A 14,806-nucleotide genomic window follows, 5' to 3' on the forward strand; every position below is an offset into this window, starting at 1 on the left:
GACAGCAGATTTCCTTCCGGAAAGGACATTAGTGAATCAGATGTCTTTTTTTTCGACAATTGACAATGGTTTCATGGTCGTCAGTAGGTTCTATATGAGTTTATAGAATCCCTACAGTGCAAAAGAAAACCATTTGGCCCATCTAGCCTGCACCAACTACAATCCCATGCAGACCCTATTTCTGCAACCCCACACATTTACCCTGCTAATCCCGCTGACACTAAGGGACATTTTGCATGGCCAATCAACCTAACCTGCACATCTTTGGATTTTTTAAATTTATTGATCCTTTTTACTACACTCAAATTCCACCATCTTGCCACGGCAAGGTTTCAAACCCAGGTCCCCAAAACATTAGCTGAACTTCTGGATTAATAGTCCAGCCATAATACCGCCAGGCCATCGCCTCCCCTGTTCAGAGGAAAGACAGCCACCTCCATCACCTGGAGGCAGCTCAGAGGCAACTGGTGACATCACAGAGAGGCGCCGGAGAGCCACCCCGACCGCGCGGCATTGTGGGAAGCTCTGATTGGTCAACAGTGGCGGCGGCCTCCCTCTCTCCCTCCCCCGGGGGTATGGTGAGCCTGATGGATTATGGGAGGAGGAAAATATGGCGGATGTCGCGGAGCCGTGAGTATCCCCGAGTGAACTCCGGCCGGTCAGGCCTCTTTCACATTGACTTCTGCTCGTACTTCTCTTGGGTGAGCACGTCTGAACCTTCTTTTATTCTCTCTTTTTTTTAGGGAGAAGAAAAGAAGGAAAGTAGAAGAGCACACTGACAAGTTAGTGTTGAATGAACGTAGCGGCCCTGGTTTTCTGCCTGTGTAAGGCTCTTGAGGCTGTGGGCTTGTTATAATAAGCTGCAGCCCCGAGCAGCGAGATCAATCCGGCCTCAACCTGCATCCTTATTCGTCCTAAACCCAGGAGTTAATGGCTTGGAGGGATAGGAATTTATTTTTAAAAGAGAGCAAATCTGGGCAATTGATTGGAATGCCAAATGCACTTTCATGCAGGATGTAAACATTTTGCAATAAACGTTGAAACATTAAGTGGCGTTATTAAGCACTTATTCAGTGGTTTGAATTTAATATCACGCGAGGCAAATTGTCAACTAAATTCACAATTAAGTTTGCGCAATTTCTATAGGAACGTTGGGACAAATCTGGATTCAAATGTTTTGCTGCAACTCTCTAAAATTGCCGTGGTTTAAATTTATATATTTCCATTTTAAAATTGCTTCATGTGGTTTGGTTTAAGCGCCAGATAACTTCCTCTTTAAGTGGAAAGTCTGTATTCCCCTCCTATTTTAAAAAAAAATCTGTCCCATGTATTATCCCTGAAATGGGAAAGTCAGTAGGAGACCTCACAAATGCCTGCTAATAGTGCTGTGAAATGTTCAAGGTAACAATCCTTCATGTTTAAATCTTTGAGCTAATAAAGCTGCATCCTGCATGATAGAGAAGATCAGCACCTTAATTTGTCCTGCTCCTTTATGTTGTGTTGGAGTCCAATGATAATGTGTTGCTTGGTTATGATATTTTATACTACTGAACTATCTGTAGAGTTACAATCAATTGATTTTTAAAAATTTCCTTTTCCCCCGCCTATTCTGCAGCACATCAGAACTATTCTTGGTTGAATGGGAAGAATTGCAAATTGTGTAAAATTGACACTTTTGTTTGGCTGGTGTCAGTGTTGCTTATAAAATTTAATGATCATTCCAAGAAAAGGTTCTGTTTTCACTTTGTTTTAGTCCTAGATGAGATTGTTGAAAACTCCCCAATTGAGAGATACTTCAATTTTGTATAATTTGAGAGTGACTTTTTGGGTCTGGTCTTCTAATTTAAAAGTTAAAAAATGTAGCTTTTGGTGTCATTTAATCTTATCTACTTTTTTAAAAATATTGTTGAAAATACCTAAGGCATAGTTGTTTTCATTCATATTTCTAATAATTATGCTGTGTTGTGAAAACTAAAATTCTAGTTGAGTTTATTGTGTTCTATGCAGAATGGCTGTTGATGGTGGGTATGGGGACACTGGAGACTGGGAAGGTCGCTGGAATCACGTGAAGAAGTTCCTTGAGCGTTCAGGACCATTCACACATCCTGACTTTGAACCAAGTACTGAAGTGAGAAACATTATAAATCAAGTTTGGTGTTGGATTGCAGCTTTTTTTGTTTTGCTGAATGTTCTTGTATATCACAATGGGAGCTAACCAAATCAAACACCAGTGACTTATGCAATAGCTGATTAAATTGGGAAAACTATCTCTGCTGTAAAACCTCAAGCTTCTGTAATTGAAACAGTCAATTTTGCTGTTTTTATTTATTTACTTGATTAACTCAACACAGTAATTTAGTTCACTCCTGAAGTTTGCATCCTGTGGCTATATTTCCTCCTTTTTTGTGACCGGAATTAAAATGGATTAGTCTGATTCAGTCAAATTCTTGCCAGTAGGTTAAATTGCCCTCTTTGTAACTGCATTCACTTTCTGTCTACAAAATCTTACTTTGTCAGATTTTAGCCTACTCCTCCCATTTATAAATGTGAATGCATTAATTTATATTCGCGTAATTAGGATATGGAAGTTGCTACTATGTGAGAGTAGTTGAGACAAACATTGATGCATTAAAGCAGAAAGTAGATTTGAAAAAGAGAGAAAGCAATATAATCTATCCATGTTACTGCACTGAAGATGTGGTGCATTAGTGTGGATGGAGGCTCGTGTGGAACATTAACACTGACATAGACCTGTTGGACTGAGTTGCATATTTCTGCGCTGTGAATGCTTTAAAATCGTGAAACTGTCCATATAAATTTGTCTGGCTGCATTTTCAATTTCTCGTTAGTGATAACATTGTAGAGTCTTGATATTATGCTCCACCTCAACTGCAGAGAAACTTGTAAGCTCCTGTACTTTGGGGATTCCCAAATTCTCAGGTTTTGGTATTTAATTAGAAATATATTAACAAAGAATCACACAGAGGTAGTGATTGAATGTTTGATTTAAATGGGGCACGTATATTACAACTGCCTGCTCTAATCCCCTTATCCAACAGTCTTTAATCTTTGTTTTATTTGTAAACTATACTTGGTCTTGACTGCCAGTCAATGGTATAGGAGATCAACTGATAGACTCCCACATTCTGTGACCACAACTGTCCATTTATTATTTTATAAATAACTTCCTATACACACTATCTCATTTCATTTGGTACTGTGTGCCTTCATCTTATCAATGAGCTGTCCACGTGGCAAATTATCAAAAGCCTTTTAAAATCTATATAACACGAGATCGTCTATATTTCCTTTATCAATAAACTGTGAAATCTTTGTCACCGCTGCTTGTAATTGGCTGTTGAGGCATGCACGAGTCATACAGATTTACTCGGCCTCTTAGTTCCCATCTTTGTGGGGAAGTAACTCATGACTAACTGGCAATGAATCATTATCAGTTAGTGAAATATCAAGAACATGTAATTTAGTCCCTGAATTATGCTTTGCCCTGTTGCATACAGGATTTGACTTTGAATCAGTTGCAGACTGATGGGATTAAGGTCTCTTCTATCAGCAATGAAATGTTATGAGGAAAGCATAACCTAGATCTTGAGGACATAGATTCACAATGTGAAAAAAGTGCACATAACTGACATTTGGCTTTGTATTTACCCTGATAATGCAATTGTCTCCTTGGTGCAGCATTGAGGACTCTGCCCAAGTAAACTTACATCACAGAACATTTAATCTATATTGCATATAACCAAATTTTAGGGTGCTAAAATTTGGAATGTATGCTATTCCCCAGCATAAATAAACAAAGAACAATATAGCACAGGAACAGGCCCTTCGGCCCTCCAAGCCCGCGCCGCTCCCTGGTCCAAACTAGACCATTCTTTTGTATCCCTCCATTCCCACTCTGTTCATGTGGCTATCGAGATATGTCTTAAACGTTCCCAGTGTCCCCGCCTCCACCACTTTGCCCAGCAGCGCATTCCAGGCCCCCACCACCCTCTGTGTAAAAAAAAAACGTCCTTCTGATATCCGTGTTTAAACCCCCCCAACCTTGAACCTATGACCCCTCGTGAACGTCACCACCGACCTGGGGAAAAGCTTCCCACCGTTCACCCTATCTATGCCTTTCATAATTTTATACACCTCTATTAGGTCACCCCCTCATCCTCCGTCTTTCCAGTGAGAACAACCCCAGTTTACTCAATCTCTCCTCCTAACTAAGCCCTTCTATACCAGGCAACATCCTGGTAAACCTCCTCTGCACTCCCTCTAAAGCCTCCACGTCCTTCCGGTAGTGTGGCGACCAGAACTGGGCGCAGTATTCCAAATGCGGCCGAACCAACGTTTTATACAACTGCAACATCAGACCCCAACTTTTATACTCTATGCCCCGTCCTATAAAGGCAAGCATGCCATATGCCTTCTTCACTACCTTCTCCACCTGTGACGTCATCTTCAACGATCTGTGGACTTGCACACCCAGGTCCTTCTGTGTATCTACACCCTTTATGGTTCTGCCATTTATCGTATAGCTCCCCCACTACGTTAGTTCTACCAAAATGCATCACTTCGCATTTATCTGGATTGAACTCCATCTCCCATTTCTTTGCCCAAATTTCCAGCCTATCTATAACCTCCTGTAGCCTCTGACAATGTTCCTCACTATCTGCAAGTCCAGCCATTTTTGTGTCGTCCGCAAACTTACTGATCACCCCAGTTACACCTTCTTCCAGATCGTTTATATAAATCACAAACAGCAGAGATCCCAATACAGAGCCCTGCGGAACACCACTAGTCACAGGCCTCCAGCCGGAAAAAGACCCTTCCACCACCACCCTCTGTCTTCTGTGACCAAGCCAGTTCTCCACCCATCTAGCCACCTCCCCTTTTATCCCATGAGATCCAACCTTTTGCACCAACCTACCATGAGGGACTTTGTCAAACGCTTTACTAAAGTCCATATAGACGACATCCACGGCCCTTCCCTCGTCAACCATTCTAGTCACTTCTTCAAAAAACTCCACCAGGTTAGTGAGGCATGACCTCCCTCTCACAAAACCATGCTATCGTTAATGAGTTTATTCCTTTCTAAATGCGCATACATCCTATCTCTAAGAATCCTCTCCAACAACTTCCCTACCACGGACGTCAAGCTCACCGGCCTATAATTTCCCGGGTTATCCTTCCTACCCTTCTTAAATAACGGGACCACATTAGCTATCCTCCAATCCTCTGGGACCTCACCTGCGTCCAGTGACATGACAAAGATTTGCGTCAGAGCCCAGCGATTTCATCTCTCGTCTCCCTGAGCAGCCTGGGATAGATTCCATCAGGCCGTGGGGATTTGTCAGTCTTTATATTCCCTAAAAAACCTAACACTTCCTCCCTTGTAATGGAGATTTTCTCTGACGGGTCAACACTCCCCTCCGAGACACTCCCAGTCAACACATCCCTCTCCTTTGTGAATACCAACGCAAAGTATTCATTTAGGATCTCCCCTACTACTTTGGGCTCTGAGCATAATTCCCCACTTTTGTCCCTGAGAGGTCCGATTTTTTCCCCTGACAACCCTTTTGCTCTTAATGTATGAATAAAATGTCTTTATCTGGTAAATCTTTATCTGGTAGGGAAAAAAACATTTAAATTTGAAATCAAACATACAATCTTTCACTCAAACTTATCTAAGTGAAAAATTAGCAGGGTACTTTCAGAATTTTCTGGAGTTTAGTTTGTATAGTGGGTGTCTGGGGGCACAGTTGATGCCTTCCGTGCCTGCTGGGCACCGCAGGGACTGGATAATTATCAACCCCTCTAATCACATTTTAATTTGATGTTTTAAGTTTCCTTTCCGCTTTGTTTTTTTGTTTCGGGCGGTTCCCCACCTTTTAGGGAGCTGCCCTTTGAGTTGTCCCAAAGTTAATTTGATTTTGTTTATTTGGTTGGTACCCTAAAAGAGGTACCAGTTGTGAAAGCTTGCATGATCTCTTTTCCCACATACTGGTCCACTTTTACATATAAAATCTCAACACACCCAAAAGAGTAGTGTAAATTATCCATCCCTTGTATGTGTACACAAATGGGGACCGAAGCTCGGAAAAAGGAGCTGCTCTGTAAAAGTTGATGGCCCAAAGTTTGTTGGGATGTTTTTTTTAAATTTTTATTCCATTTTTAAAGTTACAAAGCCAATGCTAGAGTGGACCAGGCAGACTCAAATCCATCTCCTTGCTCCAAAAACTAAATTCAAATTGAATGCAATTCATGATCCACACAAGCTCCAAGCTGACAAGATAAGGCATTTTTGTGGGTGTATTCTGTGTTCATCATTACTGCTGTAAGAATGAGCAAAACCTCAGGATTGCGCATGAATGCAGAAATCCTCTTACTCCCTGCTCTGCTAGAGGCTGCACTGTGTCCCTGCCCTCCAACCCAGCAAATAGTCAAATGGTTGATGAGAAGAATTTCTCCTATTTTACCAGGTGTGACTGACTTTTTCATGGTGATCGGCGTAATATCTATTATTGAACAATAGATCTGGCTCTTTGTGGAGTACTGTTAATGTCTCCATAATGAATTTAACCTAGATATTTAAACTAAATTTTAAAAAATGTTTTTAAAATTTCTTTTCATGGCATTTCAGCTTCCATCTTCACCTAACATCTATATCCCAATCTTTATCTTGCTGTGTGTAAAAGTTTTTTTAAATGGTGGTTTGATTTTAGTGCTTTTTTGGCTACCCTTGAGAATTTGTTAATGTGATTGGCTGTTTAGTATGATTACATCACTGCAGCTCCATGCTGGCAATCCCCTAAAGAATGTTATAATCCAGTGTACTGCAAAAGAGATAAAGCTCACACTGAAGAGATTGCTAGATTTCAGCGAGGTTTTTATTGACAGCTTTTATTAGCAGCAAACATCTTTGCTTTGCTGCCAGCCACAAAATCCAAGTTGATGCATATTTTGAAAGCCATTCCTACCTACCACATAGTCTTTTTTGTGGAGTATTGTTAATGTCTCTATAATGAATTTAAACTGGATATTTATGGGTGTATAATTAAGTTGAATCAAAACACATTTATTGCAAATCTGTTTAAAAGCCTTACAATTTTCTGTTTTTTATTCTGTGATGTTGACTGAGCGATAGTATTTGTTTCTGCAGTCACTCCAGTTTCTTCTAGAGACCTGCAAAGTTCTAGTTATTGGAGCAGGAGGTTTAGGATGTGAACTTCTTAAAAATCTGGTAATGTATTTTTTTAAAAACTGTTTCCTGATTATACGAAAAGTTCTGAAATTAAATGGGGCTGCGGTTTGAATTCAGGACAACCCTATCGCAAAAACTCTGACCTGGTTTTTTGATGCAAGTGGTCAGTTTATATATCTATCTATATCAATATTACATTAAGATTTGTTGCATCTAGCACGCACATCACACTCCAGATAGTAGCAGAGTATTACAAGTTCAGAATAATCTTTAAATAGGTAGCTATGGACCTGAAGCCTGAAATAATAATAACTGTTTAATTCTGACCTCATCTTGAGTTTACTTTAAAGCAATTGAATTTGTGGCTTTAAAGGGACAAGCCCCATTTGGCAGCAGAGTTGCACAGTTTGTGCTGTCATTCATGTCCTCCAGTACTGCACAATATCTGATTTGCCATATGGCGTTTCTGTAAAGCTTTGAATCTGGCACACTACCATCACACTTCGTGTTAATGTTCCTAAAAAAGAAAGGCAATCATTTCCTGCTGGTTTCCAATGATTTAGCCAAATATTTGACAATACTTGCTAAACTGTAAACTTGTTTACAACCAACAGTTAGCATTTGGATTTGTAGCAGTTCTGTGCTGATAAGGGAATAGGCATGGTTAGCAAGGTGGCGAATTTAACTGAAGAATGATCGGAGTACTGAATTTGTTAAACTTTCAAGAGTTTAAAAGTAGAGAGGAAGCTGGATTAGTGCATGGGAAATCAGATGAGCTGGCAGTCACCATGCTGGCTGACTCTAGGAATATTTTGAGAGTTCAACTTTCAGGCTCTGCATCATAACAGCATTCACTATGTTGTGACCCAGGTGCCAATAATGCTTTCCCTTTCATTCATAGTATGTGGTCATTGCTGACAAGGCCAGCATTTGTAGCCTATCCTTAATTGCCCTTGAAAAGGTTGTGGTGAGTCTCTGCCTTAAACCACTGCAGTCCATGTAGTGAAGGTGTTCCCACAGTTCAAATTCCACAATTTTGATGATGATGGAGTGGTGATAAATATCTTAGTCAGGGTGATGTGACTTGGAGAAGAACGTGAAGGTCGTGGTGTCCCCTTATCCTGCTACCCTTGACCTTCTAGGTTGAGGTCGTGGGTTTGGTTCTTAAAGCATTAGCAAGTAGCAACAGTGGGTCTTGTAGATGGTAGACTGCACTGGTGGCAGGAGTGAATGTTTAAGGTGGTGGATTGTGAATTATATGGGCTTCTTTGTTCGGGATGGTGTTGAGCTTCTCGAATGTGGTTGAAGGTTCACTCCTTCAGGTAAGTGGACAGTATTTCATCACACTGAGCTGTGCCTTATAAATGGTAGAAAGACTTTGAGGAGTCACTTGCTGCAGAATACCGAGCCTCTGACCTGCTTTTGTGTGCCTGTCCTTAAAGCCAAAGAGGACAGTATTATTACAACCTTCCTCCCTCCCTTCACCCTTTGACTTTTGAACCAGGTGGCATTGTTTCTTCCTTGCTCAGCTTATTCTCTACTCTGGTGTCTAACTTCGGGTCATCTTGTGTTCTGTCCCATTCATGCTTGAGGCATTTTATTCCACCATCTTAGAACCGACAGTTGACGATATACTTTGCATTTATAAAGGAACTTAAATCTCAGAAATGTTTGGCGCATCACACTTTTGATCATTTTGAATTACAGTTTTTGTTAAGTAGGCAAAAACACAACACTTTTCACATTAAGGTTCCACAAACAGCAATAAGATGAATGGCAAGTGAATTTGTGTTGGAATTTGGTTGAATGTTGTCTAGAAAACTTGTAAGAAGGGGTGATCTTTTATTGCCTATAAGAAACTCGATAGAATGAGTTACATTTTTTAAAAAAGAGTGTCCTGGAATTTCCATAAACCTGAATTCTAGCAGCCATACAACAAAACATCTCAAGACCTAGAATGATCTGAGCATTCGTGTTTCGCTGGATATATGTTGAAAAGTGGGGGAACTGTAGTGTAAATGTGAAGTGTTCATCGCAAAAAATGTCCTTTAAACTGAGTTGGGCCTTTATGTAACCTTGCATGTAGGGCTGCTCGGTCCAAATGTAGCCTATTGACCTTTGTAAATGGGACAGTCAGCTCCAACATAAGTCAGACTGTGGTAGAACATAAAGCAGTTCTTACTGATATTTGTAATGCTATCAGTTAACCCAACAGTCTATTCCTGAACCATTTAGCATTTCAAATTGAACTTCACATGTACAAATGTTGTTCAATAGCTCTGTTGTATGCTACCACTGACCTCATTTTCTTATCACAGGCTCTAATGGGCTTCAGACAAATTGATGTAATTGATATGGATACAATAGATGTTTCTAATCTGAACAGGCAATTTTTATTTAGGTAAGTAGTTATATACTGTTGCATTGTAAATTTTGCAGTTACTGATTTTCTGAATTACGTCCTCTGAATTGTAGTTTGTTTAGAACATGCTTTTAAGTCAACAGTTGTAAACATTTAAAAAAAATTTTTTAGAAAGTCAGTATAATTACTATTACAGATGTGCCATTGTTGATTTTTTGCATTGAAATAGTTTTTGTTCCAAGATGCACACTTGTGAGTGCAGCATTGTATGGCTGTTTACAAAAGCTTAGTTTATAAAACAGCGATTTAAAATTTAAATGTTCTGCCTTATTTATTTCAATATGCCCCTCGGTTAAATATTTGACAATTGCAAAAGTTCTATATTCACTTGTTTTCTTCATAGAGTGATTGGCCCTATGGGGAGTATAATATCCAAAGCTGCGTGGGATGTAGTTTAAAGCTGACTGCTTTCATATCAAAATTCTTGATTTGTCTTCATGTGCTAATCTTTTTACATTAGTGAAATTTTTAAAGTTGGCTTCTTGCTTTGGTCATGTTCTCAGTGCAGTTTGATTAGTGGATGTTTAATAATTTTCTATTAGCAAAATGTTACTTTCAATGTTAACTTTTTTTAAACAGACCGAAAGATGTAGGAAGGCCAAAAGCTGAAGTGGCTGCTGAGTTCATTAACAGCCGGGTACCTGGTTGCAATGTAGTTCCGTATCCTTTGTTTAGAAAATGACTTCATTGTGGCAGCGAGATGAAATTGATCTGAAAATGGGATTGACCTTCAGCAGGATGGCTAAAAACTAAAACCATTCTGTGGAATGCTTATCTCTAGAGTTAGATACTAGACTATTAAAATCTTGTTCCAAATTGTTTTTTTCCTCCAGGGATAGCTCAGCATTTCTAAAACTTGCACTTGTTTGTTGCCCATTATTCTCTACACTTAACTGCAATGTTTGATTGAGACACTTGAAATCTGAATTTCATGTTTGTGATATAAAGTGATTTTCTGTTACTGCATCAGTCAGGTTATCTTGTTTTCCTTTGTTATAGTTGTTTCTGTGTGTCTCTTTTCAATTCATTTCTCTTCCGTTAAAATCTGTGTACGAATCTACATAGTATACAAGACTGGTTGGTCAGAGAAGGCGTTCTTCTGAAGCTTGGGTAGATACTATTTTCCCTTTGGGCGTAGTATTGTATTTTCTGATTAATTGAGACCTTGTGTTCTGCCATTACATTGCAAGTTACAGCTACAAAGATCAATATAGGATCAGTGCTAAACACAAAGCAACCACTAGACACAGCATTTTAATGTGATTGACATAATTTCCTGTCCTTATTTATCCTTGATAATGCATGATGGTCCCATAGTTAATGTTTAGTTTACTTTAACTGGTATAAAACTGCAATTATTGATTTCCAGATGTCTTTGAGACAGAGGAAGTTGAAGAAGGGGACCAAGGTGTAAAATTCACTCGATGCCTATCAACTTACATAAACATTTTATTTGCAGGAACTCAATCCTTGCATTTTGCTATTGCTTCCAAATGCAGCAGTTCTTTAAATTCAGAAAGAACAACTGGCTTTTTGCAAATGAGGAATTTGCAATCCTCTTTCTGGCAGTATTAAATCCTTGGATCAAATCGCATCTACAAAGGAGTAATCAAAATAAAAGTAGCCCAACCATAGGGAACTACATTGAATTTTTCTGCAAGTGGAGGGAGAACAGTTTTGCCATGCACCTCACTTAGCGTTGCCCAGAGATATTTGTTGGCTTTTGTGAGCAGAGATTTCAAATAATCACGTGTCTGATCCAACGTGATGACCTCTAGAGGAAATCTGGTGTCTGTGAGCAGGGAAAGCAGCAGGGAAACTCTTCAATCAGTCAGATTGAAGAATCCTCATTGCAAAAAACAGGAAATATAGAAATATAGCTTGCACTCAACCCATTGTACACAAAGCAAAATGAAGATTGGAACTTGTACAATTTTGCAGTAGCAATGACAATGAAACTGTCAGCCTTCACCATCATTACTCCAAAAGTAACAGCAACTTCTGGAGTCCACATGTGCACAGTTAAACACAGAAATCCATTTGGGTTCAAATCCTATATCTAAGACTTGTGCCAACATCAAGCAAGAGACTGCAGTACAGTAGAGGGAGTGCTCGATGTGATGTATTTCAAATGAGGCATTAAACTTGATTTGCTTTGAGGATAGATATAGAAAAGATCCCAGAGCATTATTTTGTTGATGAGTAACTGCGTTCCCTAAGGAATCCTGGTCAATGTTTATCCCTCAGCTGTTGCACCAAAGCAGATTATCTGGTCATTTGTCTCAATGGTGTCTGAAATCATAGAATCCCTGCAGTGCAGAAGGAGGCCATTTGGCCAATCGAGTCTGCACCAACTCTGAAAGAGCATCTTACCCTGGTGCTGTGAGGCAGCAGTGCTAACCATTGTGCTCTTGCTGCTTTTAAATTGGCTGCTACATTTCCTAGATTAAAGCATTTAATTAGCTGTGAAGTGCTTTGGGATGTGCTGAGATTATGAAAAGCCCAATATAAATACAAGTTTGTTCTTTTAACACTAATAAGAAGGGTAATTATTCAACATGTGGCACGCTGTTATGCTCATGGCATGCATAATCCTTGTATGTGGTTGGAGTAGGCCTGAATTGTAATATTGTGTTCCGTGATGTACTTTTACTGCCAAGGATTCTTGTCTGAGATGTTCATGTTCCTACAACTGAAACAAGAATGTATGTAGTTACAAAGGCAATAGAGCCAATGATATAATGAGTTGAAACAATCCTTAACTTTACTCAGACATTTTAAAAAGATACAAGATTTCACTGAATCCTTTTACAGACGTAAGTAATGACTCCTGCTGAAATCTAGCTATTCTCAGCATTGACAGTAATTTTACAACTTAACAAAGCTGCAATCTATGCAGGCTCCAACCCTATTTAAGTGAATGATCAAAAATCAGATTTGCAGCCTTTGGTACAAACGTATTCTCTCTGAGATAAGTATCTTAAGAAAAGCTGTGCTTGGGATTTGTTCATCAAGTGAACTGCTTATTACAGCTCTTGGAGCTCAATGGACCCAAATATAGCACATGAGCTTATATATGCTGAGATATTGAAGTCTACAAAATGCTATTCAGGATTGTACATGCTGAAGGTCTAATCTTTAATAAAATATTTCATGACCTGTTGTGATTTTAAAATACTTGATTTTGCTACCTTCTCAAAGTTGTGATGGTGGAAATATTTTTTTCTTTCATATTGATGAATTTCTCTGGGGTATTTTTTCATATATGTTGGTGACCCTCAGCTACAACACCCAACTGACCATTCTTCATTTTTGTGCCTGGACATGTGCGGCTATTTGGGGGTTGGGCATCACAACCAAATTGATCCTGTACTGTACCAGTGTTCACAGATTGACACTTTACAGCAGGGACTAGAGCCGGATCCCATTTCACTGAGTTCATTCATAGGACTCTTAGAACATAGAACAGTACAGCACAGAACAGGCCCTTCGGCCCACGATGTTGTGCCGAGCTTTATCTGAAACCAAGATCAAGCTATCCCACTCCCTATCATCCTGGTGTGCTCCATGTGCCTATCCAATAACCGCTTAAATGTTCCTAAAGTGTCTGACTCCACTATCACTGCAGGCAGTCCATTCCACACCCCAACCACTCTCTGCGTAAAGAACCTACCTCTGATATCCTTCCTATATCTCCCACCATGAACCCTATAGTTATGCCCCCTTGTAATAGCTCCATCCACCCAAGGAAATAGTCTTTGAACGTTCACTCTATCTATCCCCTTCATCATTTTATAAACCTCTATTAAGTCTCCCCTCAACCTCCTCCGCTCCAGAGAGAACAGCCCCAGCTCCCTCAACCTTTCCTCATAAGACCTACCCTCCAAACCAGGCAGCACCCTGGTAAATCTCCTCTGCACTCTTTCCAGCGCTTCCACATCCTTCTTATTGTGAGGTGACCAGAACTGCACAAAATATTCCAAATGTGATCTCACCAAGGTCCTGTACAGTTGCAGCATAACCCCACGGCTCTTAAACTCCAACCCCCTGTTAATAAAAGCTAACACACTATAGGCCGCCTTCACAGCTCTATCCACTTGAGTGGCAACCTTTAGAGATCTGTGGATATGGACCCCAAGATCTCTCTGTTCCTCCACAGTCTTCAGAACCCTACCTTTGACCCTGTAATCCACATTTAAATTAGTCCTACCAAAATGAATCACCTCACATTTATCAGGGTTAAACTCCATTTGCCATTTTTCAGCCCAGCTTTGCATCCTATCTATGTCTCTTTGCAGTCTACAACAGCCCTCCACCTCATCCACTACTCTACCAATCTTGGTGTCATCAGCAAATTTACTGATCCACCCTTCAGCCCCCTCCTCTAAGTCATTAATAAAAATCACAAAGAGCAGAGGACCAAGCACTGATCCCTGTGGCACTCTGCTAGCAACCTGCCTCCAGTCTGAAAATTTTCCATCCACCACCACCCTCTGAGTTCGATCAGATAGCCAGTTAGCTATCCAATCGGCCAACTCCCAGCCCCTCTCACTGTCACCCATCTGTTTTCATTCCTCGGAGTAACTGCATTCCTAAAGCTTCTGTCTATGGCCACCTCTGCGTCCCTAATGATCCTAAGTTCATCCAACTCCAGCTTCAGTTCCCTAACACGGTTTTGGAGGAGCTGCAGATGGGTGCACTTCCCACAGGTGTAATCAACACGGACACTGTCGTCGTCCCTCACCTCAAACATAGTGCAAGAGGAACATAGCACTGCCTGCACACCCATCCCCTCTAGATACCTTGCCAGTACCAGGTAGAAACAGCAAAAATGAATTCAACTCACCCCTGCTCGCCCTTTCCGCCTAAGCCCTGTGAGCCAAAGCCTTATAGCTCACACTCTGCTTCCCACTCACTCAAGCCCTGTGAGCCAAAGCCTTGTGGCTCACACTCTGCTTCCCACTCACTCCCCTGCCCGCTCCCGACGCTGCCCGCTGTATACTGCAGCCTACCTTTTATACTTCACGCGCTTAAAAAACCCTTCCCAGACTCCTTAGCAGCCCACTTCTAGTTTGCACTTTAAACTTAAAATACTACTGCAAAAGTAAAGGCCAAAAGAAAACACACACTCGCTGACTAATTAAATAAATAAACAATTCAATTAATCTCTCACC

General features: G+C 40.4%; 1 protein-coding gene across 3 annotated transcripts in view; it reads left to right on the forward strand.

Moving 5' to 3' along the window:
• Positions 1 to 515: 515 nt before the first annotated feature.
• Positions 516 to 14,806, forward strand: part of uba3 (ubiquitin-like modifier activating enzyme 3) — a 35,296-nt gene continuing 21,005 nt past the window's right edge. Inside the window, exons 1-7 of one of the 3 annotated variants that reach the window (XM_078209470.1) lie at positions 516 to 630; positions 744 to 782; positions 2,008 to 2,128; positions 7,169 to 7,249; positions 9,529 to 9,611; positions 10,212 to 10,292; positions 12,405 to 12,448. In XM_078209470.1, the coding sequence (XP_078065596.1) occupies positions 611 to 630; positions 744 to 782; positions 2,008 to 2,128; positions 7,169 to 7,249; positions 9,529 to 9,611; positions 10,212 to 10,292; positions 12,405 to 12,448 (469 nt within the window). In that variant the 5' untranslated portion in view covers positions 516 to 610. Of the gene's footprint in view, positions 702 to 743; positions 783 to 2,007; positions 2,129 to 7,168; positions 7,250 to 9,528; positions 9,612 to 10,211; positions 10,293 to 12,404; positions 12,449 to 14,806 lie in introns of all 3 variants that reach the window. The other 2 variants (XM_078209472.1, XM_078209471.1) reach the window with 2 other exon arrangements.

The sequence above is a fragment of the Mustelus asterias genome, chromosome 3 (assembly GCF_964213995.1).
Source record: "Mustelus asterias chromosome 3, sMusAst1.hap1.1, whole genome shotgun sequence".
Taxonomy (NCBI): Eukaryota; Metazoa; Chordata; class Chondrichthyes; order Carcharhiniformes; family Triakidae; genus Mustelus; species Mustelus asterias.